Source organism: Thamnophis elegans, chromosome 3, assembly GCF_009769535.1.
Source record: "Thamnophis elegans isolate rThaEle1 chromosome 3, rThaEle1.pri, whole genome shotgun sequence".
NCBI classification, from domain to species: Eukaryota; Metazoa; Chordata; class Lepidosauria; order Squamata; family Colubridae; genus Thamnophis; species Thamnophis elegans.
The window spans coordinates 13,105,927-13,132,086 of record NC_045543.1 but is presented as its reverse complement, the minus strand read 5'-3'; the positions used below and the strand labels follow the sequence as shown (position 1 = coordinate 13,132,086).

General features: G+C 39.0%; 1 protein-coding gene across 1 annotated transcript in view; it reads left to right on the top strand.

Annotated features, from left to right (window-relative positions):
• The window catches only part of APOB (apolipoprotein B), a 51,452-nt gene that overhangs the window by 17,821 nt on the left and 7,471 nt on the right, over positions 1-26,160 (top strand). Inside the window, exons 13-25 of the mRNA XM_032214224.1 lie at positions 418-658; positions 2,108-2,284; positions 3,649-3,843; positions 5,402-5,569; positions 6,845-7,056; positions 8,010-8,192; positions 10,079-10,200; positions 10,537-10,747; positions 11,899-12,074; positions 13,102-13,289; positions 14,561-14,700; positions 15,707-16,080; positions 18,497-26,014. Coding sequence (XP_032070115.1) covers positions 418-658; positions 2,108-2,284; positions 3,649-3,843; positions 5,402-5,569; positions 6,845-7,056; positions 8,010-8,192; positions 10,079-10,200; positions 10,537-10,747; positions 11,899-12,074; positions 13,102-13,289; positions 14,561-14,700; positions 15,707-16,080; positions 18,497-26,014 — 9,905 coding nt within the window. The remainder of the gene's footprint in view (positions 1-417; positions 659-2,107; positions 2,285-3,648; positions 3,844-5,401; positions 5,570-6,844; positions 7,057-8,009; positions 8,193-10,078; positions 10,201-10,536; positions 10,748-11,898; positions 12,075-13,101; positions 13,290-14,560; positions 14,701-15,706; positions 16,081-18,496; positions 26,015-26,160) is intronic.

Genomic DNA, 26,160 nt, shown 5'->3' with positions numbered 1-26,160 from the left:
TCTGAACTGTGAGGCAAAATTGCCTTCTCCTATATTCACTTATCTAAGGTCTTTCTTAAACAAAAACCTGTCCTAGTTAAAAGTAACAAGGACTTTTAGGGGGAAAAATGTGTTTTAATGTCAAATGAAATATTTTGTTCTCTGGGAACTCTTAAAGCTCATGATTTTATTTAGAAAGTTATTTTAGAATTTTTGACCCCTGTTTCATTGATAGGGCTGCAATTAAGTAGTAATTCAGAATTTAGTTATAGGGTTTCCCCTTCAGAACCCCTTTTTCTCTCCTCCCATCACCAGCAATCCAGTTGCTAAAGAGATCCCTAAAATGATACAGTAAATTTACATTACTGAAAACTACCTCAGCATTATTAGGATATTTTTTTTAACTTTCTTTTGCTTATTTGGACATTCTGTAATCAGGCTCAGAATCAAAATTCAGGAGGCACTTAAAGGAAGCCAGATGCCAACAGTTAAAGACTTCCGAAGATTTTCACGGAATTATCAAGTTTCCAAGATGGTGACTGTCCCATGGTCTGCGGATCCTTTCAGAGCAAAATTGGAAGGAAATCTGCTGTTTGACTCAAGCAACTATATAGCTAAGGAAACCATGCTGAAAACAACATTAGAAATATTTGGACTGAAACCTCTGGATATATTTGAGGTACGACAACTTTTAAATGCTTTCTTCTTTCTCCCTGTTTATTTTTTTTTCTACCCCTTACTAATATTGTTATCAAAGTATTGCATTATTTACCATTTTATTCAAATACTGTGCTGGAACTCAAAACAGAATATAGTTTTAAAAGTCAATCCTATATAAAATTGCATCCAACAGACATGCAATTTGGGTTCCACCACAAAACCGCGCTCGAATAAACCGCGCCCGACTAAACCACGTAGCTGACGTCATCAACAGGGCGACAACAGCGCGAAGACAGAAGCACGCTGTAAACACTAAACCTAAAATTAACCCCTAAACCTAAACCTAACCCCCCTAAACCTAATCCTAAACCTAACCCTAAAACTAACCCTTAACCTAACCCTAAACCTAACCCTAAACCTAACCCTTAACATAACCCTAAACCTAATCCTAACCCTTAACCTAACCCTAAACCTAACCCTAACCCTTAACCTAACCCTAACCCTAATCCTTAACCTAACCCTAAACCTAATCCTAAAGCTAACCCTTAACCTAACCCTTACCTTAAGTTGAATCAGCTTGCTTTCAAAGCGCTATTTAAAGCGCCCTTCTTTCTCTGCGCTGGCTGTTGTCGCCCTGTTGATGATGTCAGCGACGCGGTTTAATTGGGAGCGGCTTAGTCGAGCGCGGTTTTGACGGGTCACGTGCAATTTGAACTGCCAAACTGCAGCTAGCAGTCAGCTGAAGTAGCCTGCAGTACTGCACTCTAACCACTGTGCCACCTCGGCTCTTAAGAATAAAATTGCTAAATCTGCAGCTATTATGATCATGCTAATATCTTGATATCAAAGGACAAAGTCTGTATACAGTGATGACCAAACACAACACCAAGGAGCCATTAATTTTACATTTGAAATTCCAAAAAAACTTGAAGTCGTTCTCTTTATTTACATTGCAACCCAATAATTAAACATTTGGAATTAAATCACTTTGAAATCAAGACGCTTAAAATTTTAGTTACCGTCACTCACAAATCTACAGTAATACAGTTAATCTCCTCTTCCCCAAATGCATAATTCATTTGTTTGAAACAACTTAATCTTAAACACAGGAAGTCAATGAAGATTTATAAATAAGGTAAATAAAACAAACCAAAAGAAAGTAACAATTTAAAAAAATCTAACAAATAAAGTATTCCAAGCGAGCCAATAGATTTGTGGTGTTGTAGCAACTTGACAATATGTCTTTCCTGAACAAGAAATAAAAGAAAATCCTTTCCTGGACTGCATTTAATTTGGGACTATTAAAGCTCTAAAATGTGTATTTCCCTATGGAAAGAACAATCTATCTTCCACAAGATTTTCTAAACTGGTATTTTGGCCAAGAAACACCTATAGAACTTCTACTAAATGTTTAGACAAGTTAACCCAGGCTTTCCAAGTGAAATGACTTCCATTTTCATTTAACCAGATTGGTCTGGATGGGAAAAACCTTGAGCCTACTGTTGAAGCAATGTTTGGGCCAGGAGGATTTTTCCCTGACGCTGCTACCAAAGCTTTGTACTGGATTGATGGAAAAGTACCAGAACAGGTTTCTCAAGCCCTTTTTGATTATTTTGGATATTCCAAGGATCCAACACAGAATCAGGTATGTGTTTTCTTGGTGTTTTTGTACTGTTAAGTTTTACAAATAAATTAGAACCTCTGTAGAGTATTTGGTCAAGTTTAGTAAAATGCTGAAATAACTGAACTACTATTAGGTTCAAATGCTATCGCATTCAATGCAGGTTTCTCACTATTATCTTTAAGTAGTTAAATTTGGGATTAGGTATGGCTTTTTTTTTCTAAACTAGTACTGAATAAAAATGTACCAAAGTTACTAATTACTATCAAACTTAAAGTAGTGACCACAATGTAAATACAATGGTGATATGAACAATTAATATTATTACAATTGTTAGTACAACTGTTATTACCCTATTACATAGGTTAAAACCGATAGGAAGGCAATGTAGAATTGAGAACTACAAAGGCTAAACATGTATGCTAATCAGTGGTGGGTTCCGCATCCCGTTGCAACTGGTACAGTGCAATGGGGCCCAACACTCACCACATGAATGCGCGCAGCAGCGCCTCTGCAACGCTCCAGCTGCTTGGCGTAGCGTTGCACAGGGCCGTACGCTCCATGCGCTTGCACAGAAGTGCCAAAGAGCTCAAATACAGGTAAGGAGGGCTGGTTGGCCCTCCAGAGCACCGTACCAGAACGGTATTTGCTGCTCCCAGCAGGCACTGTTACGCCAGTACTGGGGCGTACCGCCTACAACCCACCATTGATGCCAATACAGAAGGCTGTATAAATTTTTTTATATTGTTTTGTTTGTTTTTAAAGGTAAAAATGTTTAATAAAAACTATTTTTTTTAAAAAAATGGATTAGGTATGGCTTTATATATACAGTAATTCAGTTTATTTAATGCTGAGTCTGTATTTCCAAAAGAGTTTGCAGTTTTTCTGCAACACTGAAATAGCACTAAAAGCCACTGGCCATCATTTGGAATTGTCCTGTTGTAAGGTGATTCATTGAATGTCTAACCAAATGAGTATTTTAATAATATGGACAATTTTCTTAGTCTACCGTTCCTTTCCCTATGTGTTGTCAAATCAAAAGGTCAAGCATAAAGCAGAACTTGAGTTGATAAAATTTATCCTAGCAGTTGAGGTTCCTTAAAAAAAAAACCAGTGTTCAGTTTTTGATCTGTCCCGATATTCTTTTGCCCTTTTACACCAGAGATTTACCAGCAAATTTTACAAGCTGTATTTATTTCAAAGTATTTTTAAAATAAAACTTTGAGAAATCCTGCAGATTAATAGTTGAAGCCCGAAGCTTTTTCTACATGTAGATTAAGTAAAATTTATTGAAAATGTGGTATGTCATCAAAGCTGGTTTAAATTCTTTCTTCAAATGAGATCAGAAATTTCATAGTGGGATTTCCCCTTTTTCTTGTTTTTCTTAGGATATTATGAAAGGAATCATGCTTAATTTTGAGAAAATGCTTAAAGAAATCTCCAGCAAGCAGCAAACACCAGATGTCAAAGCCTACTTCAGAATCTTCCAAGAAGAATTGGGCTACTTGAAACTTAGCGATATTAACTTGTTGGGAAATGTGATTCTGAAAAGCTTTAAAACCTTGCAGAGTATACCTCAGAAAGTAAGTCTTCAAATACTAAACAGTATATTCAATGTTCCTTTTTTATTTCCTATTCATTAATCAGTCTAATTAACCACTAACCAGTTAAGTTTGCATCCTCTATGTCCACTTAACTATGAAAAAAGACACACAGAATTCAATGTGAAGTCCTTCAGAGTTGCGTACAAAATTACTAAGAGGCCCCCAAAAATAAAAGCAGCTTTTATTCTGGAATTATTTCTTTATTTTAATTTTATGATACCTCTTATAATCCAATGGAAGCTGGATAAGAGGAGGAAGTATGCAAGCCTATTAAAAATAAAATATTTCCTTCGTGGAAAGTTGATTGCTCAAGATGAGCAAGCAATGTAGCTTTTGGTTTTTGTTTTTAAATAGTAGTCTTTCACTGTGTTGAAACCTGACAACCAGATTAGCATTAGCAATAGCACTTAGATTTATATACCACTTCAGAGTGCTTTCCAGACCTCTCTGAGCATATTGCCCCCTACAATTTGGGTCCTCATTTTACCCACCTCGGAAGGATGGAAGGCTGAGTCAACCTTGATGACTAGATGAGATGCCACTTATATTGTTCCAATTTGTGGGATGTAATTTTTTTTTAAAGTGAAAAACAGACCTGGGAATCTGATTTGTATATCGAACTCTGACATGAGAAGGGATTTTATGCTTTTTGCTTTCTCTTGAGGACTATGTGAACTGAACAGGAAGTTTTTAATGGAACCCAAATGATAATTTTAATTCCAGTGCAAATTGAAGGCAGATGGAAAGCGATCTGGATTGGAATCATAATAGGAACAAACGATTAATGTTCCTTGATCCTCCCATTGGAGCCCTAATACAGATTAGCGCACACACACACGCGCACACACAATACATACATTCATTTTGACGAATTTCATATTCTTCCTGGCTTTCATCATACAATCCAGATTGTAAAAGTCCAGCAAAAAGGGTGGGATTTTTTTAAACATACTCTGTACATTTCTTCTGTATGGTTTTCATTGGTGTAATATATCTATCCCAACTGAGGTGAAACCACTATCATCACTGAGGTAATTTTTTGGTTGTGGGACACAGTTACACAAAGCATTCATATCAGAAGGTTGTTACTCTGCAAGGGATCTTGTCCGTAAAGTCTTTAGCAGTCGCAAGGTCATAAGGACCTTCACTCCCAGCCTTCCAAAACTCGGAGCCGTGTTTAATGGACAATATCTGGAAATACTCAGGCTCCCTACTTCTGTGTTACACTTCTTGTTCAATACAGAAATCGATGCATGTTCTCCCTGCCCCCAGCCAACAAATCCCTCCCAATATTAAGCTACAACATTTTTTAAAGGAAAACCAGCAGAGGGAAGCAAACTTCCTCTAACAATACCTATTTGCTTTTATTTGGACACGTGTTGCATTCCTGAGATATGTTTGAACAAGGCTTAATTTAACTAACTAATGGAATTTTCTTTGAATCTTTATTCAGTTTTCAAAAGGGGAAGCTAGAAAAACTCCCTAAGAAGGATGCAAAGGTTAGCTCATTTGTTTTTCCGTGTGTTTTTCCCTGCAGATTGTCCAGGCCATTTCCCAGGGGGCTGAGAATGATCTCATGGCTCACTACATCTTCATGGACAATGAGTTTGAACTTCCCACAAGTGCAGGACTGCAGCTACAAGTAGCTTTCTCTGGAATAGCCACCCCTGGAGCAAAAGTTGGAATGAAAATTTCACAGAGGAATGTGAGTTTTATTTTCACGCTAACTTGGAAGTTTCTTCAATAAACCTACAATTCAACAGATGCAGTGGTGAACCACAGTAGTGCAAACAAGAGCCACAAATTCAGGGGGGAGATGGAAAGCGATCTGGGTTGGATGGATCTCATTACATTTTGCAATGCTCCCCTTAGGGTTATAGGGGTATACGATCTACCTAAAATCAACAGGAGCTCTTGGTGTAGGATTTCATCAATCGCCTACCCAGTGGTGGGATCCTACCAGTTTAACAACTGGTTTGATGATAGTGCACTGCATTCACATGCACAGTTTAGAGAAAACTTACCATCCACATTACTGCTGGGGAGGAAAACAATCCACACTGCCACGCGAACCCAGCTGAGAGGATATCAGCAAGGGAGGGTGGATGGGCCCAGTTGATCGTTGGAGCAAACCAGTTCATTCCCAGCTCATCGTCAGAGCTACAAACCTGTCCAAACCGGTAGAATCCTACTCCTGGGCCTTCCTATATTTCCCCTATACTGGAAGTAATGTTACATCATGGCAAGCAGAATTATGATGGTCATGTAGGAAGGTACATAGTTCTTGTTCTTTAGGTGAGTTTAAGTACATTAAAAACTATTTTTCTGTGGAGTCCATCTAGGAATTCCATATTCAGAAAAGCACTTCTAGTGGGGGGGAAACCCCTATTCAAATTCATAAATATATAGCTTAGGCCCAGGTTATTTCAGAAAATATTTTTCTTGTATGAGCCTCATAACTTACCAAAATTGTTAGGTAAGTTTCATCTTTGGATATCATCACTTCATCTGGTGGTGATATGAAACCTGGTCTTCTCAGTTATTCCTAGATTGCAGAAAACACACTTTATTGGTGATCTATTTTCTATAGAAGCCTACGAGAGAATCTTAAAGGCCCATCTTTATGCTTGGATTTTAATCATACCTGATCTGGTTGTTGTTTTTTTAGAAAAGGCGTTTATAGAAATGAAGTAAATAAATACTTCATTGTATGATAAATAAAGTGCTGAAAACAGCACTGACTTTGAAATGTGCTTATTCCAAGTTTAAATGGTTTTCATGTATGTAAATCAGACTTTTGGAGAAATGTAGATACCAATATTTAGTAAATCCACTTCAAGATCTGAAATATATTGTCTGTCATCCTGGGGAGGATTACTATCAGTAAGTAAACTATCAGAAACTAATTCTGGTTTGCAACATCATGACAAATATTTGGGAAAGATTAAAGAAATATTTGTATCTTATATGCATCTTCTAGATCCACGCAGATTTGGTTTTTAAACCATCAATGGCAGTTGAGTTCATAACTCATTTAGGAGTGAATATCCCCGAGTTTGCTAGAAACGGTATACAGATGAACACCAATATATACCATGAATCTGGAATCGAAACTAACGTTGCATTGAAAGCTGGACACCTTAAATTCACCTTTCCTGCACCAAAGACCCCAGTCAAGCTTTTCAGCATGAGGTATTGTAACAGTTTTGTTTTATTTATTTATTACATCAAGCATGTATTAGATAACATATATAAGCATAAACATGATTTTGGATACATGAAATGGATACAAATGAAAAGGAATATTAGGACAGGGACTGTAGTCATGCTGGTGTGCTTATGCACGCCCCTTACAAACCTCTTAGGAATGGGGTGAGGTCAACAGTAGACAGTCTAAGGTTAAAGTTTTTGGGGTTTGGGGAACAACCACAGAGTCAGGTAGTGCATTCCAGGCATTGACCACTCTGCTGCTGGTCATACTTTCTGCAATCGAGTTTGGGAGTGGTTTACCTTAAGTCTGTATCTATTGTGAGCTCGTGTATTGTTGTGGTTGAACCTGAAGTAGTCATTGACAGGTAGGACGTTGTAGCAAATAATTTTATGTACTACGCTTAGGTCACACCGAAAGCGGCATAGTTCTAAATTGTCTAAGCCCAAAATTTCAAGTCTGGGAAAACAACTTTTCCTTTTTGGTTGCTAATTTTTTGTTCCTGCATAAAACATTGATGTGCAGTACCGGTTTTGTACAGAGATGTTGTCCAATATTTTTTTTTAGTGTTCTGTTACAAAAAGTAGTTCCTGGGTGCAATTATGATATGCAAATCTAGTCATTGTCTTTCTCTACATTCTGAAATGAACTTAATCTGCAAATTGCTATAAAGTTGCCGTTTCTATCTTGCAAATAATATTTTTAAGCAGCCTGAATACCTTGGGCTGGGCATGTCAGTTTAGAGTTTTTGTTTTCAGTCTTCCCTAGAAAGACCAGACTCAAAGACAATATCAGAATGTGAATTAACCTTCCAAGAACAAGATTAAAGATTTGCACAAAATATTTTAATTGATGACTATCTATTCTTCATTTTAATTGCTAATTGGTTGAATCAGTAGAAAGAGAAAAGACCATTGATTTCCTTTTCCTTTTACAGCAATGTCTTGCATTTGGTCACCCCAACCCGAACAGAAGTGATCCCTCCACTGATTGAGAATAGAGTGTCACGACATTCTTGCTCTCCTTTCTTCACTGGCCTTAAATTCTGTACCAGAATAGAATATTCCAATGCTAGCTCTACAAATGCAGCACCTTATTATCCACTGACGGGAGAAACTCGGTAAGATAGCCCATTGGTCTTTCTCTGAATGAATCATTAACTCCTCTTTGATTCTTTGATATTTTCAGGCCAACCCTTCACCAAAGATAGAAAGCTCGTGGGACTGTATAAAACATGAATACATTCAAGGGTAGGATTGAAAAATGTTAGCAACTGGTTCTCTGCCCGGTTGCTGAGTGGGTGTGGCCATGGTGTGTGTGGCCTACTCAGCCTCCTGCACCATGGCAGGGGGGAGACGTGTCGCCCTCCCCAGGCTACGGAGGTTTTCCTCAAGTCTCCAGGAGGGTGAAAACAGCCTCCCCTGGGCTCCAGAGGCCCTCCGGAGGCCAGAAATGGGCTTGTTTCTGGACTTCCAGTAGGCCCGTTTTTCAACGTCCCAGAACCTCCGCGCAGACCCTGCACTTACCTGGCATGATGAACGGGCCGCGTGGAGACTCCTGGGAGGGGTGGGCGGGGCCAGGAGGTCCTTCCAACTATGGCTTTAGTGAACTGGATGTAAAATTAACATCCAGTTTGCTCAAACCAGTGAGAACCAGCTGAATCCCACTCCTGCATACATTCAGATAATGGTCTGTTTTGCTTACTTTGTTTTCCTCCTGGTATTAAAGGGAAATGGTTCTTTGTGAGGTGTTGTACCTTTGTTGCACTTGCTTTATTGGCTCCAAAAATTAAGCCCCTCTTCACCATCCTGAAAGCTAGGAATCTATTTGTAATGAATTCTTTGAGATGTTGAATTATTTGTCCATCATAATATTTTTACATTTCCATGGTATAACCTCAGGACAGACAATCCTGATACCAAATATTTTATATTGTATTCTGTATCTTTATATTTTATTGTGCCACCCTTTACTGCAAACATCTTTAGAGTAGTTTTAATGTGATAACTTTTATGGATAACTATTCTGACCCCCTCCTCCGTCCAGTAACGAATGCCGAGACAAGCTTAACTGGAATGTACTTTAATAGCAACACACCAAAACCTCGGTGGCTGAAAGCCAAGCAGAACAAACAGATAAGGACTTTGGCAGCAACTCAGACAAACTCAGGCAGCAATAAACACAGATAAGGCTTGGCAGCAATCCAGCCTGCCAAGATCACAGTAATGTCCTCCGACATTCAATCCTGCGTTGACTTCTGCAAAGAGGGCCGTGTGCACAAGTAGCTTTTTATAGTCTGGAGAGTAGCTTAATGACCACCAGCTGAGTGCAATCACCTCCTGTAATTGCGTAATTGTTCCTGACACCTAGTAGCTCTTTGATGGCGTGCATCCAGGAACAACTCACTACTGGCCTCCAGCTCACTCTCCCTTGTCTCCTCCCCACTGGTCCAAGGCTCAGGTGCCTCCTGGTGGCCAACCAGCCTCTCTGCACCCTGCTCGGAGTTGGAACCCTGTCCAGGGTCCTCCACATCCTCCAGAGCTGACTCAGAGGGCCCCTCACTGTCGGAGTCTGGTGGCAGCTCCAACGGCACCTGCTGGGCCACAACAGATAACTAATAGCAATTGAAGCTGTATTTCCTTATCCCAAAAGTGTCAGCACTGTAGAACTTCGCCTTTAATTATTCTGTATATAAGTTCCACATGCAAAACCATATGGATGTGAAGTGGAGAGTATATCATTAGAATGGCAACTAAAATGCAATGCAGAAAAGGAGTAGGTGAGGAGGGAAATGAGAATATACCACATACCCTAATTATTGATAGACCAAAGTGAACTTAATATTCTTAAATTGTTAAAGTCATCATAGCTTTCACATGATGTCTATTAGATCAGAGGTTCCCAACCCATGGGCCATGAGGGATTTGCAGTGGTAATTCTTTTCTATCTTGGCTGTTATTCCATTTAATTATTCACAATGAGATATTGTCTTCTCACTTTATTTAGGTTTGAAATTGAACTGCAACCGACAGGAAAAGTAAAGGAGTACATTGCAAGTGCTAATTATGAACTAAACAAAGAGGGCAAAGACTTGGTGGACACTTTAAAATTCATTGCTCAAGCCAAAGGTAAGAAACTGTGCAATTTGTTGTACAGTAATGGGAAATCTTTCCGTAATTTGCTTAATAGTAAACCTCTTCTCTGACTAAAACTAGTACAAAATCACCAGGTTCCTGCCAACAGGTCTTGGAAGGTCAGGATGCAGGAAATTTTTAGCAATTTTAATGAAATCAACACAAATCCAACATCTATCCACAATGACATACTGAGGGAAAGCTTTCCAAACAAAGATTTTAAGTATTTAATATTTGAACTGAACAATATTTTGAACTGCATTGATGTTGACCATTTATTTTAATGGACCACCCACATTTGTAATTATCAATTATAATTATATGTTTCAGGTGTAAAAGAAAGTGAAGCCAAAATCATCTTTACATTCAATCGAGGCAGAAAAATCTTTACCAGTGACTTCCAGGCCCCCGGTTTCAACATCGATTTTGGCACCAACCTTAAGATTACCGATTCCTCCAATCAAGGAAAGAAAGTAGTTGCCTTTATCTTAGACATAATCAACAAGAAAAGTCCTGAAATTACCATCACAGGAAGCCTAAGGTAATGATGCCTTCCCCCTCCCTAATTCTTATAGACATCCCAAGGCTGATAGTATTGAAATAGGCCTTGATTTCTTAACTCATGCTGTAAAGATCCTGTTGACTGCTTACAAGGGTGGGAGAAGAATCTCTAGGGTCAATTCCACTTGGCATAATCTCCAATGAATTTCAAGTGATTTGGAGTCAGTTTACAGTCGCCTTAACTTTGTGTGACTAGGCAGTGCTTCCTCCAATTGAACTCATAAGAGAATGCCAGCATCATCAATCAGTGTACTATCGCCCCAAACTATGGCAGCAAAAATTCTATCACCTACATTCCACATAGAAAAGGGAAAAATAACTTTGCTCTCAGTGCCAATCCTTATTTCCAATACTTTTCTTCTTCATTTTTTTCTGATCATTTTGAAAGAGTTACAAAATGTATGATGGTGGTGTTATAAATTTTGCTTTTGTGAAGATAATTTGCACTGTTGTCTGAATACTTTTTCTAACAGAGAGAGAGAAAGAGAAAGAGAGAAAGAGAGAGAGAGAGAGAGAGAGAGAGATGATAGATAGATAGATAGATAGATAGATAGATAGATAGATAGAGATAGAGATAGAGATAGAGATAGAGATAGAGATAGAGATAGAGATAGAGATAGAGATAGAGATAGAGATAGAGATAGAGATAGAGATAGATATAGATATAGATATAGATATAGATATATGTAATTAGAGTTACAACCCCTGGTATGCCCAAATATGGGAGGAAGTCCACTGCTTCCATTGTCTGTCCATCGGCTCGTCACAAGAGACCATCCAGACAGAAACCCAATATTTTTTACTGTTGCCTTTGTTACATTTGTGTTGTATTTGTGCTGATAAATGTATTTATTTATCAGCACAAATACAACACACACACACACACACACACACACACACACACACACACACACATATATATATATATATATATATAGAGAGAGAGAGAGAGAGAGAGATGTATGTATGTATGTGTATATACATACATACATACATACATACATACATACATACATACATAAATACATACATACATACATACATACATACATACATACATACATACATAGATATATTATGTATAGTTATTTATAATGTCTGTATTTCTTTTTTATGATTTGCTTCTACCAGCTCTGCTGCTGGGAGAGAATCATCCATGGAAGCGGCAATCTCTATTCCCCGCCTACAGACTCAAGCTAAAACAGATATATCCTACCATCGGTCAAGTAATGGAGTGATATTCCAGATTGACTCCTCGGCTACCTCATACGGCTCATCAGTTTCAGAGAGGATTGTCTTAAGATATGGTAGGTTCCTTTCGTGAAATGAAATCTTTTCATCAACAAACAACAATAAAAACCTCAGCCTTCTGATTCTGTGTATGTAGGACAACACTTCTCCTATCACACCCAAATTTTGTCCAGCGCCTTCAGGGAGCTGCCTACTGGAGCTCAAATCTTTGTAGTGACATACATTAAGAGAGTTGGAAGGGACCTTCTAGCACATCTAGTCCAAACCCCACCCAAGCAGGAGACCTTATACCATTTCTGACAAATGCCAGTCCAATCTCTTTGTGAAAGCCTCCAGTGATGAAGTTCCCACAACTTCTGAAGGCAAACTGTTCTATTGGTTGATTGTTCTCACTGTCAGAAAATTGCTACTTTCTTCTAGGTTAAATCTCTCCTTGATCAGCTTCCATCCATTATTCCTTGTCTGGCCATTGGGTGCCTTGGAAAATACCTCTCTAGGGCAGCCCCTCAAATTTTGGAAGACTGCTATCATGTCTCCCCTAGTCTTTCTCTTCACTAGACTAGCTATGCCCAGTTCCTGCAACTGTTCACCGTATGTTTTAGCCTCCAGTCCCCTATAGAGAGAACCATTCAGGCTTGAAGGGTACAATTTGTCATTAAATCAGAATATGGATATCACACAACTCTAGCCCACGAGTTGAGTAGTTTTGACCATGAGGGATGCAATATCCAGTTCGGTTGCCTTGTGTATAAACATTTAACTGCTTTGTTAAGACAGAACATTGCCTGGGGTATACCATTGAGGAGGTAGCCTACACGTCATTCCTCCAAAATATGGAACACTTCACAAATATGTGTGTCATAGGGTTGAGTATGTCCTTTATTTGGAAATAGATCTTTGCATGGACAAAATTTGATCTCTAGCATGGTTCTCTATGTTCCTCTGTCTTTTCCACATACAGTATAAGCTCTACCTCACCTCATCAGAGTAATTATCTGTATGGAAACCGGTACGATTTTACTTTCAATTTCATAATCCAGGTTCTCTAGGAAATAATATGGGGTCCTTGGTTCTGTCTTTCAGATACAGAAAAAGTAGAGATTCAGTGGAACTCAGGCACCAGCGCTTCTTTGAAGAGAATGTCGGCCAATCTGCCTGTAGATGTGAAAGATTATTCAAAGGCTCTGCAGAAAAAGGCAAATGGACTTCTGGATCACAAAGTAGCTAATACTGACATGACACTCCGGCACATCATTTCACATTTTATTGTGGTAAGTAGATGTGCCCGTCGTAGTTGCCATTTGTCAAAGTATCTGGTACAGTTCAGTGGTGGGATTCAAAAAATTTTACTACCGGTTTTATGGGCGTGGCTTGGTGGGCGTGGCAGGGGAAGGATACTGTAAAATCTCCATTCCCTCTCCACTCCAGGGGAAGGATACTGCAAAATCCCCATTCCCTCCTAATCAGCTGGGACTCGGGAGGCAGAGAAAAGAGACAGTCAGAAGTGGTATTTACTAGTTCTCCTATCTACTCAAACTTTTCCGCTACCAGTTCTCCAGAGCTGGTCAGAACCTGCTGAATACCACCTCTGGTACAGTTGATTTGAATGTTCTAGCTGTAGGAGGTGTCAGTATCTTCCAAAAAAAGGCCAAAGTTCAATGGCAACCAAGCACAATTTTGACAATGGAAATATCAGGGATCAGGAAGCCAGGGGACCCTAGAGTGTGGGGATGATGTAGTGGCTACCTCTCCATGCAAATTGTAACTTGAGTTGTTGCAGTACCTGGGACAAGAGAATCTCATGTAGGTTCTTCCCTCATATTTCAGCAGTGTGGAAAGAAAAGGTGGCATGCATCAGTTTGCACACAACTGGAGAATGTCACACGAGACCATATCCTCACTGTTTTTAGGATTTTATCCCTGGTGGGAACTGTTCGAATTGTTACATCTAAATCTGTTCTGACCCCCCTCGTCCCACACCAACATACTCTGAGCCAAAGATAAGTTACGGCATTTAATTAACAGACAGACAGGTCCTTGGCAGCAAACCGGCACAGACAAACTTGGGCAGCAATCCAGCACAGATAAGCCCTGGCAGCAATCCAGCCTGCCAAGCTCACAATAATGTTCTCCAACATTAGTCCTGCATTGACTTCTGCAAGAGGGCCGTGTGCACAAGCAGTCCTTTTATAGTCTGGAGAGGAGCCTAATTGCCACCAGTTGAGTGCAATTACCTCCTGTACTTGCGCAACTGTTCCTGACGCCTATTATCTTCGGTGCCGGGCATCCAGGAATAACTCACTGCTGACGTCAGGATCACACTCCCTTGTCTCCTCCCCACTGGTCCAAGACTTAGGCGTCTCCTGGTGGCCAACCAACCTCTCTGTGCCCTGCGCAGAGTCGGAACTCTGTCCAGGGTCCTCCAAAGCCGACTCATCGGGCCCCTCACTGTCAGAGTCTGGTGGCAGCTCCAACAGCTCCTGCTGGGCCACAACATAAATGTAAGATGCTTGTATTGTGATAATTTATTATGATTTTTCAGGCAACCAATACCTGGCTGGAAAAGACATCCAAAGATATACCATATGTCCAGAACCTGCAGGACAAATTAAGTAAACTTCAACAACTTGACTTTCAAATCACAGATGTAATCACCATTCCTGAAGAGCTTTTCTTTAAAAGGTAAAGCCAAATATCATTGTTTGTTTTGTCTGATGCTGGCAAACCCCATGAGAATTTCCAAGTTAGCCTTCCCCTACTTCAGGGGTGTCAAACTCACCGTAGTGGCAGCTCACGTTATGTATCATGACTTTTTCCCCCTTTGCTAAACCGAGCGAGGGCATGGCCAGCGCATGATGCATCCAGCCCACGGTCTGCGAGTTTGACAGGCCTGCCCTACTTGAAGGCAACCAGAACTATGGACTTCAACTCCACCACCACTACCTCCAATTCTGCAGCCTATATAGACGTTAATGAGAATGCTGGAGATTGAAGTCCACATATTGAGAAAACATTGAAATTGATGTAAACGGATGGATGGATGGATGGATGGATGGATGGATGGATGGATGGATGGATGGATAGATAGATGGATGGATGGATAGAGGGATAGATGGATAGATGGATAGATGATGGATAGATGATGGATAGATGGATAGATGGATAGATGGATAGATGGATAGATGGATAGATGGATAGATGGATAGATGGATAGATGGATAGATGGATAGATGGATAGATGGATAGATGATGGATAGATGATGGATAGATGGATAGATGGATAGATGGATAGATGGATAGATGGATAGATGGATAGATGGATAGATGGATAGATGATGGATAGATGATGGATAGATGGATAGATGGATAGATGGATAGATGGATAGATGGATAGATGGATAGATGGATAGATGGATAGATGGATAGATGGATAGATGGATAGATGGATAGATGGATAGATGGATAGATGGATGGATGATAGTAAGTAAAAGCAATAGTTAACCACTTCTTCAGTGGTGTTCTCTTCAAAAGATAGCTTTATTGGGACTTTTTCCAAACAAAATTATTAAAATGCTTGTTATTACTGCTTTTGTCTGCTATCTATTAAAATGGGCATATTTTAAAATGGGCATGTTTTGAAGAAGAATAGCGCATTTTTAAACTTACAATGGGTAATTCTGTGTTTCAGTGATGGCAAGATTACATACGTTTGGAATAAAGACAGTACTTTCATTACTATCCCGGTGCCCTTCGGTGGACAATCATCACAGGACATGAGCGTACCCAAGACTCTGAGAGCACCAGCACTGGTGGTGGAATCACTGGGATTAAATATTCCATCGCAGGAGTATAAAATTCCGCAATTCACCATCCCTGACGATTATACACTTCGGGTACCTTTGTTGGGCGCTTTTGAGATCACTTCCAACTTGTACAACAATTACTACAATTGGTCCGGCTCCTATTCTTTAGCTAACACCACAAAAGAGGCCCACAGTCTGAAAACAAGATATTTTGTAAAAGCTGATTCTGTTTTGGACTTACTTTCGTATAATATACAAGGTAAGCATCAATTAGTGTTATAAAAGCAATTAATTAAGCACCGGTTATGTTTTCCTATGTTTTCAAAAGTCACCGACTCTTTGCTCCGAACACACCACATCAACATGAATGGTTTTAATGTTTTATGTTTACACAGTTTAATTTAATGAGTTTCTCCCCAAATATAATAATTCTTACTATTTGATTAGTAGATTCTGAAAATGAACTCAACATACTAAGTCCTGACTGTTTATGCAGAGACCTCTTAACAGCCTGGTTGGCTTATTTGCATAAACACTGATTGCCTTTTTTAAAAAACATATTAATTGTATGACACTAAAGAAAAGCTGTACAATACTCTTATTACAAAGTATTGCACAATCTTGTGTCTAATTTTGGAGCAAGGTTCTGAATCAGAAATTACTATCATACAAGAGAGATGGAGACTTTGAGATCTTGTGTCTGCCCAAGATCACCTAGTATTGTGTAGTCTTCCTCATACTGGTACCCTCGTTGTATTTTAAGTTTCAGAGGGCACAGTGATTGAGAATGGCAGAAGAATGATTTGAGTTCCAACTTGAGCCAGGCTTGTGCAAGAATAAATAAAAATGAGATCCAGACAGCTTTAAGGAAAGAAGAAATACTATTCCTAAAAGCAAAGACTTTGCCTTTAGATGCAGCTGCAGAGAAATGGGGTACTGTTTTATAGGGGAGCTTTCCTGGGTGTAGAAGTATCTATGTACTGATTCTAGTGTAATACTTGAGGAGTGTGTGTACGTATGTGTAGGTACATTATTTATAATGTTTATTCTTGTGAACATGCAGTTCCGCTGGGAGATGTAATTTAATTAACTATTTCTGTTTACACACCTTATCCTTTGATATGTGCATTGGTTCCACCACAAAACCGCGGTGGAATAAAGCGCGCTCGACGAAAGCGCGTACGTGACGTCATCACAGCGCGACGAAAACATCATGCTGTGAGCGGTAAATTTAAAATTAAAGCGAAAACCTTACCCTAACCCCCCCAAACCTAACCCTAAACCTAACCCTAAACCTAACCCTTAACCTAACCCTAAACCTAACCCTAACCCTTAACCTAATGCTAAACCTAACGCTAACCCTGAACCTAACCCTAAACCTAACCCTAACCCTTAACCTAACCCTAAACCTAAACCTAACCCTTACCTTTATGTGAATCGGCTTGCTTTAATTTAATTTTAATTTTAATTTAATTTATTTTTAATTTTTTTCATCGCGCTGCTGATGACGTCACGTACGCGCTTTCGTCGGGCGCGCTTTATTCTACCGCGGTTTTGACGGGTCACATGTGCATTAGGTCTGGGTAACTTATTTGGGGATTTGAGGAAATTTGAGGAAAAGATTTTCCCCTGTTCACTATTTTGACTTGATCTTTAGCTTGACTTTAGCTTGACTGTCAATTATCTAGTGGAGATGCTGATTCTCAGTCCATGGTGGATTTTGTTAATGTTTTAAGGGAAGAATGAAAACAGTATAAAGAATAAAATATTTTATTCTGATATAAAAATTCTCAGAAGAATTTGGCAGCAGTAATCTAATAAATCTAAATCAGGGTGTCGAACTCGCGGCGTCACATTGTCACGTGACATACCATGGCTTTTTCCCCCTTCGCTAAAAGGAGGGTAGGCGTAGCCAGTGCATGACGCAGCCTGCCCGTGGGCCATGAGTTTGGCACCCCTGATCTAAATGGAAGCAAGTTGAGAATAATCATATAGTTCATGTTACCATATAAGCCTCAAGTAGGCCTTGTAATTGACAAAAAAAAAGTAATTTGCTACAGCTAACACCCATATCAGTCCCACATGCTAAAATGTCAAACAAATTATAACTGGGTTCAGACATTGAATTAAATTAACATTATTGTTAAGTTTTCAGTGAAACTTTTAAGCAATCCTTGCATGCCTTTTTAAAAAAAAGAATAATGCCCAAATAATCTATTATAACTATAATCTGTTATAAATCCCACTCAGCAACCTAGTTTTGGTCTAATGGTTAAGGTGCTGGACTTGGAGCAGGGAAGCCCAAGTTCTAAACCTCCCTTAGAGACAAAAGGCAGCTGGGTAATGTTTGGTCAGCCATTACTTCTGAGCTTTAGAAAAAGGACAATTTGAAACCACATCTGAAAATTTTGCCAAATAAACTGCATCGCCTTTGACACTAGGAAGGAAAAAAAAATTAGTCCTATTCAAGTCGGTCTCTGCCCACAGTTAATCAGAGCAAGGTCCCATTAAACACAGCATGGCTTACTTTTAAGTATACAAGCATTTTAAACATCTGAATTACATAATTCATGAATGATGAATGAGGAGAGATGAATAAGCATTTAAACATCACAATAGTTCAAGCTACTTGGCACCTTAAAGTTACTAATGTTTTTCCCCCCATTTTATTTCAGGTGGGGGAGAAGCAAGTTATGACGGAAATGGACTTACCTATGATTATGAAAACTCACTCCGTCACAGCCTCCTCAATTCCAATTTTAAATTCAGCAGGGTCAACCAATATGGACTCAATCCCACCGTCAAAAATATCATGACATTGGAGACTTCCAGCCCCGTCGGAGTTATGTTTGCCTTGTCTGTCAATCATGATTCCACTGAGAATGACCAGTCACGTGTTGTTTTTACCAAACTAGAAGGGCAATGGAAGGTTGCTACAATTTTTGCCAAAACCGAATACTCACAATCTATCATCTCTAATAAGAACAATCTTGACTTGGTATGGGATTCATCCCTGACTTTTGATTCTTCCTTGTTCGTGGCTACTAACCAAATGAACCAAAAAATTACAGCGGATGCATGGAGTCTCTCCTCTACCACAAACATACAGAATTTCATTCTGACTAATGAGGCTTCCTTAAAGTATCAAAACAACCAGCTGAAACTGTCATCACAGGCAAAGGGAGCCTATCCAAACTTTGAAACAAACAACAAGTTTGAATTAACTTTAGACAAGCAACAGGCTATCCTTCATTCCGAATTAAAGACCACTTACTTTGAAAATGTATATTATGCCCTGATATCAGGCTCTGTTAATAACCAAGGCCTTGAACTCATCAGTGATTTGTCATTGGAAAACAAAAGGAACAAAGCCGAACATAAGTCTGCTCTAAGTATTAAGCAAGATGGATTGGTGAGCAGTGCAACAACAAAATTGCAGCTTTCCTTACTGGTCTTCCAGAATGAAGTGAATGCACGAATTGGCAGTTCTGGTGCTTCTCTGAAGATTGACACCAATGGAAGATCAGGGATACACAATGCAAGATTCAGTTTGGATGGGAAACTAGCCCTCACAGAAATAGCACTGTTGAGCACATATCAAGGGAGCATTTTGGATATGGACAGCAAAAATATTCTGAACTTCCGAGTAAAGAATGGAGAACTCCGATTTTCAAACAGTTTGACAGGATCCTACAAACAAATGAAGTTTGAGCACACCCATGAGCTGAACACCGTAGGGTTGTCCTTGACGTACGTTTCCAATTTGGACCACACTATTAACCCAGACATATCCCACAAACATCATGTGGACCTGCAGCTACAGCCCTCTTCGATCACAGCCAACTTGAACAATGATTTGAAATACAGCAGTGCCATTGTAAACAACAAAGCCCGCTTGCAGCTTGAGTTCTTCAAGGTAAATCTGGATGGTAATATTAAAGGTGCTTATAGAGGCAATGAGATAAAGCATACCTATATCTTTACATATGGAGATCTGACTGCACATATGAAGACGGACACAGCTGCAAGCATCCAAGGCGCAGCGCTTACCCATAAAGTTAACTTGAACGTCGCAGGACTCTCTTCTACAATCGTTGTCAACACAAACTGTGATTCCAAATTCTTAACCTTTTCTAATGAAATACGGTCTGCGGCTGTCCCCTTTACTGTCACTTTGGATATGCATACTAATGGAGACGGACGCTTGGCACTTTGGGGAGAACAGTCTGGGCGGTTGTATAGCAAATTCCTGCTAAAAGCAGAACCTCTTGCGTTTGTCTTTTCCCATGATTACCAGGGATCAACCAACCACATCACCAATTCTAGGGGAAGATACAACACTGGATTAGATAGCAAAGTCACTGTTGTTTTAACTCCATCTGAACAAAGCAGTGCTTGGAAAACGAAGAGTCAGCTGAATAGCCATGTATATACCCAAGACTTTAATGTGTTTAACAATGCTGAAAATATTGGTGTGGAGTTGACTGGACAAACTTTAGCTGATCTTTCTGTACTAGACTTTCCTATGAAGATACCATTCACAAATGATGAAAGACTTAATCTAATAGATACCCTGGGTTTAAGAGAAAATATAGCCGAGCCTCAAGAATTTGGCCTCTCTCTTTCTCTCAAATATGATAAAAATGCAGATGTGCATGTCATCAATCTACCTTTCTTGGAAAGACTTCCGGCATATTATGAGCAATTCAGACATTCCATCTTAACTGCAATGAAGTCCATTCAGAAGAATCTAAAGAGCATAAATATAGACCAGCTTATGAGAAAATACAAAACAGCATTAGATAGGTTTCCCCAGCAAATGAATGACTATGTGAACTCTTTCGATTTGGAAAGTAAGGTGAATAAATTGAAAGAGAATCTGGATGCTTTCACAAAAGATTATAGCATAACAATTGAAGACCTTCAAAGCACATTGGAAAATGCTAGAGCTAATCTGCTAAATGTTTTGACTAAGCTGCAAGTATTTCTGACTGAAACTGAAAAGTATGTGAAGGAGAATTTTGACTTAAGACCAGCTATCATGCAACTTATCGAGACAATTGTTGAAAAAATAAAAGTTCTAGATAAGCAATATGAAATCAGTGTGACAATGATCAACACAATTCAGCAACTCCAGTCTTATATGTCTGAGTATGACCCTAGCCAAATAAGAAACAACGCTGCTGCTTGGGCTCAAAATGTGGATGACACGTACAAAATCAGAGCTCAGATACAAGAAAAACTTGATCAACTGAAGAATCAGATTCAGAATTTCGATGCCCAACGTATTGCAGAAACTTTGAAGCAGCAAATAAAAACAATTGATGTCGAAATGCTTATAGGAAAGTTAAAAGTACAATTTCCATTTGAAAAAATAGACCAACTCCTTAGAAAAATCAAAGACATCCTTCTAAATTTTATGGAAGATTATGAGATATCTGAGAAGATCAATGCATTCACAGTCCACATGCATAAACTTATTGAAAAGTATAATATTGACGAGCAGGCCAAGGTTCTAATGGATAAGGTGGTAGAATTATATAAACAACAGAAAATCTCAGAAACAGTTCAGCAGTTAGCCATCACATTGAAAAAAATTGACCTAAAACCATTCTTCAATCAAATTTTGAAGTTTATCGATGATGCAATTAAGAATCTCCAAACATTTGACTATAAAAAGCTAGTTGATGGTATCAATGACTTCCTTGACTCTGCAATAAAGAAGCTGAAGTCCTTTGATTACAACAAATTTGTAGACGAAACAAACAATAAAATTCGGCAAGCAACTCAAAAAATCAATGACGAAATTAAAGCTTTGGAGCTGCCACAAAAATTGGAAGCCGCAAAACAATACATCAAAGATGTCCATGCTGTGATTTCCCAATATATTGAGAAATGGAAAGATAGTAGACTTGCTGCAACAGTGAACTGGTTCAATGATCTTCTAAGCTCTACAGCAATAGAGGAACTGAAAAGTAAGATCTATGATTTCCTGGAAGATGCACGCAAAAGAATTTACCAAATGGACATTCCAACAGAATGCCAAAGAATCCTTCAAAAAGCAAGCCAGCTATACAGGACCGTAGTCTCCTATCTAGTTGACAAATGGGACATTACTGCAAAGAAGATTAGTGTTTTAGCAGAGAAATACAATGCAAAAAATATGGCTGACCGTCTGAACCAGTTCGTTGAAACTGGGTTTATTGTTCCTGCAATCAAGCTAGGCATAATCAACATACCAACTTTTGAAGTTAGTCTCCGAGCCTTAAAGGATGCAACATTTCAAACCCCAGATTTTATTGTTCCACTAACAGACCTTCGTGTGCCTTCTTATCAGATAAATTTCAAGAGATTAAATGAAATCAGAATCCCAGCTAGATTTACTACTCCTGCATTTGTCATTCTAAACATTATTAAAGTTCCCTCCTATACAATTGATTTTAATGAAATGAAAGTGAAGATCGTGAGGATAATAGATCAATTAATGACAAGCGACTTTCAGCTGCCAGCAACTGATACATACTTTCAAGAGATGAAAATCAAGGATCTTTATTTTTCAGACTTTTCTTTACCTGAAATGAATTTGCCCCAGTTACAAGTACCCGAATTATTGATTCCAAAGCTGAACTTGAATGAATTTCAATTTCCAGATATAACAATTCCGGAATTCCAGTTACCACGTATACCACATACTGTAACTATCCCTACATTTGGAAAGCTGTCTGGTACTTATAGAATTGCTTCTCCCTTCTTTACGCTTACTACTAATGCTGGTTTTCAGAATGTAACAGCAGATGCCCACAGCCCAGAATTTGTAGCCTCTCTTTCGGCTATAGCGGTATCCAAAATCGACTTCCTTGCTTTCACCCTAACTGCAAATACTCACCTTTTGGCACCTGAGATGAAAAAGTTAATCCTAAAAGAAAACCTGAAGTTCACCAACTTGTACCTTAAAGCCGATCACGGAAGTGAAGTCGTATTTTTGACAACATCCGTTCAAGGAAATGCTGAAACAACAGCCAGCTTCCAGACTACACGTAATGCTATAGAACTGCATAACAAATTAACAGTCAACCTGAACAAGATTATTTCCATGGACAGCAAGACGCTTTATACACATAGGCTCAACATTCCAAGCGCCCAGTTCACTAGCCAAGCTGAATTAAGCAATGAAATAAAAACAGCATTGGAAGCTGGACACATTTCAGCTACTTCCACTGGTAAAGGGAATTGGAAATGGACTGCTCGTGACTACTCTGATGAAGGAACCCACGAATCAAAAGTCAGTTTCACCATACAGAGATCCATAGCTGCATTTGTAGCAGAAAACAGGATAAGTGCCAAATACCTAAGGGTCAACCAAAGAGCGGTGTATGAATACAACTTGCCAAGTTCTTCAAAGCTTCAGGTGGAGTCTACAATTGAGTCTCCGCAACTTGGGCAGAGTGTTTTAAATGTGCAAGGCGCAGGGAACCTCGTACAGCTGAAAATGGAACTGTCTGCTACACACAATGCTAAGGTGACGGGGCGCATCTCCGGGACAATAAATAATGGTGTGTCCTTTTCAATACAACCATTTGAAATTAAAGCATCAGCTAATAACAATGTGAATGTGAAAGTTAGCTTCCCATTCAAAGTAGTTGGAAAAATTGAGTCTGTAAATGCCTACAGCTTGGTGCTCAGTCCTTCCACTCAGCAAGTTAGCTGGGTAGCTGAGGGAAGATTTAACCAATATAGATACACTCATAACTTGTCTGCTGGTAATAATGAAGATAGTACTGAAGCTATTGTATCCATGAATGGTGATGCTAACTTGGAATTCCTAAATATCCCTATTTCATTTCCTGAACAATCTGTTCCCTACATTGGTGTCAGGATACCCCAAGTGCAAGAATACTCTCTGTGGGAAGAAACGGGGCTGAAAAGGCTACTGAAAACTCCAAAACAATCATTTGATTTAAATGTAAAACTTCAGTACAAGAAGAACAAAGATGTACACTCGTTTCCAATTCCTTTAGATGGGGTGCACAAAACACTCAATTATTACATCGTGAACTTCAACAAACATTTTGAAAGAAATAGAGACCATACTTTAGCATTTCTGACAGACTCCTACAACCAAGCCAAGGTCAAGTTTGACAAATACAAAGTGGATACTTCAGTAAACCAAAGCCCACAAATCTTCAGGATTCCGAGCTACACCATTCCTGTGCTTAATATTGAAGTCTCTTCTTTTACAGCAGAACTCCCAACTTTTGGCTATGTGCTTCCAAAAGAAATGAGGACTCCAGTTTTCACTGTTCCATTTGTCGGGTTTTCAATGCCATCATATACCGTTGTCCTTCCATCACTGGAGCTGCCAGTTCTTCATATTCCCCAAGGCCTGAGAACACTGAAGCTTCCCAATTATCGAGTAAGCCCTCTGCCAAACCAGATCTCTATCCCAGCCTTTGGAAATATTACCTATGATTTCTCATTTAAATCTAGCATGATTACCCTGAATACAAACGCTGGCTTTTTTAACCAATCTGATATTATTGCCCGATTGAGTTCCTCCTCCACTTCTGTGATTGATGCCCTACAATATCAGTTGGCTGGGACCACAAGCATCACAAGGAAGAGAGGTCTGAAACTAGCAACTGCATTATCCCTGAGAAACCAATTCATAGGAGGAAATCATGACAGCACTATCAGTTTCACAAAGAAAAACATAGAAGCTTCAGTGGTAACTACAGCAAAGATTACCGTACCGGGCTTGAAAGTAAATTATGGACAGGAGCTTAAAGGAAATGCCAAAGCAATACTGATAATATCTTCAAAAATAAATATAGATTATGATATTGATAACAATTATGTCAATACTAAAGCAGCAGTTGTCCACGAAGCTAAACTAGAAAGTTTTATATCTTATATATCGGCTGATACATTAACCAATGGTTTTATCAATGGTAAATTTTATGAAGGAAAATCATTTTCTGGGAAGTTGGTTCATGAAGCAAATACTTATTTGAATTCTAAAGGTATTCGATCAGGTATGAAGTTTGAGACCAGTTCAAATTCTGCGGACTTCTGGAATTTTGATGCAAAAGAAAATGTTGCCATCGAAGCATCTACCGATCGTATTTATGCTTTATGGGACCATAGTGGAGAAAACTATCTAAATTATTTCCCATTACTTCGAACTAGAGGAAATCAGATCTGCAAAGTAACTCTGGAACTAGCTCCTGGTATTGTGTCAGCAGGCCTTCAGATACAAGTTGCCCAACCAAATAATCTCTTTGATGAGACTTCTGTTAATCAAGCATTTTCACTGACTGTTAATAATGGAAATCAAAAAATTAGCTGGAAGAGTGAAGGCCAAATCCTTAATTTTTTCCTTGGACATGGCTTGGAGTTAGCAAATGATAATGTAGAAGCTCAAGTTGACTTGTCAGCATCTTGGGGAGGACGTATCCATTTCCTCAGAAAAGTTATAGTGCCAATTTATGAAAGGAGTTTATGGGACATCTTAAAATTAGATCTGACCACTAGACCTGAAGAGAAGCAATACCTAAATGCATCTACAAAAATAGTATACACAAAAAATGAAGATGGGTATTTTTTCCCTATAAATGTCAATCGACTGGCAGATGGCTTTACAATCATGATTCCTGAAATTCAAGCAAACGGTCTTGACAATCCATCTTACTCCATTGTCCAACGTGAGTTCAAAATCCCTGAAAAGTTGGAAAGTTCATCATTTGATATCAACCTTCCTCTGCTACCGAAAGTACAATTTCCCCAAGTTAATGTAGTAACCAAATACAATAATCTGGAACAAAATAAAATCCCATACTTTGAGTTGACTGTTCCCAAGTACCATGTAACAATGCCCCAATTTACTCTTCCAAAGACACTTTATCTTGGCAACCTAAATCTGGATCTGAATGCTGCAATCAACAAGATAGCTGATTTTGATTTGCCTACAATTACAATCCCTCAACAGCAGATTGAAATACCAGCTTTCACATTTTCTTTACCTGCTGGAATTTACTTCCCCAAATTTGGAGCTTTGTCTAGCTCTGTCAAGGTCGCTTCCCCATTGTACACTGCTACCTGGAACACAGCTGTGAAGAACACCAAGGAAGCCTTCGAACATTCCATTGACTTTACTGCAAATTCACCGCTGCAGTTTCTGGAATACGATTTTGATGGTAAGTATATTCTAGATTATTTTGAATTAGATATAATTGATTGGAATTGAAGACAGATGATTTGAAGGAACTTCTGCTCCTTTAAAATGTAACATAGGTAAGATGAGGCAGAGTAATGGGTTTTTTTTGGGTGGGGAGTTTCAGAG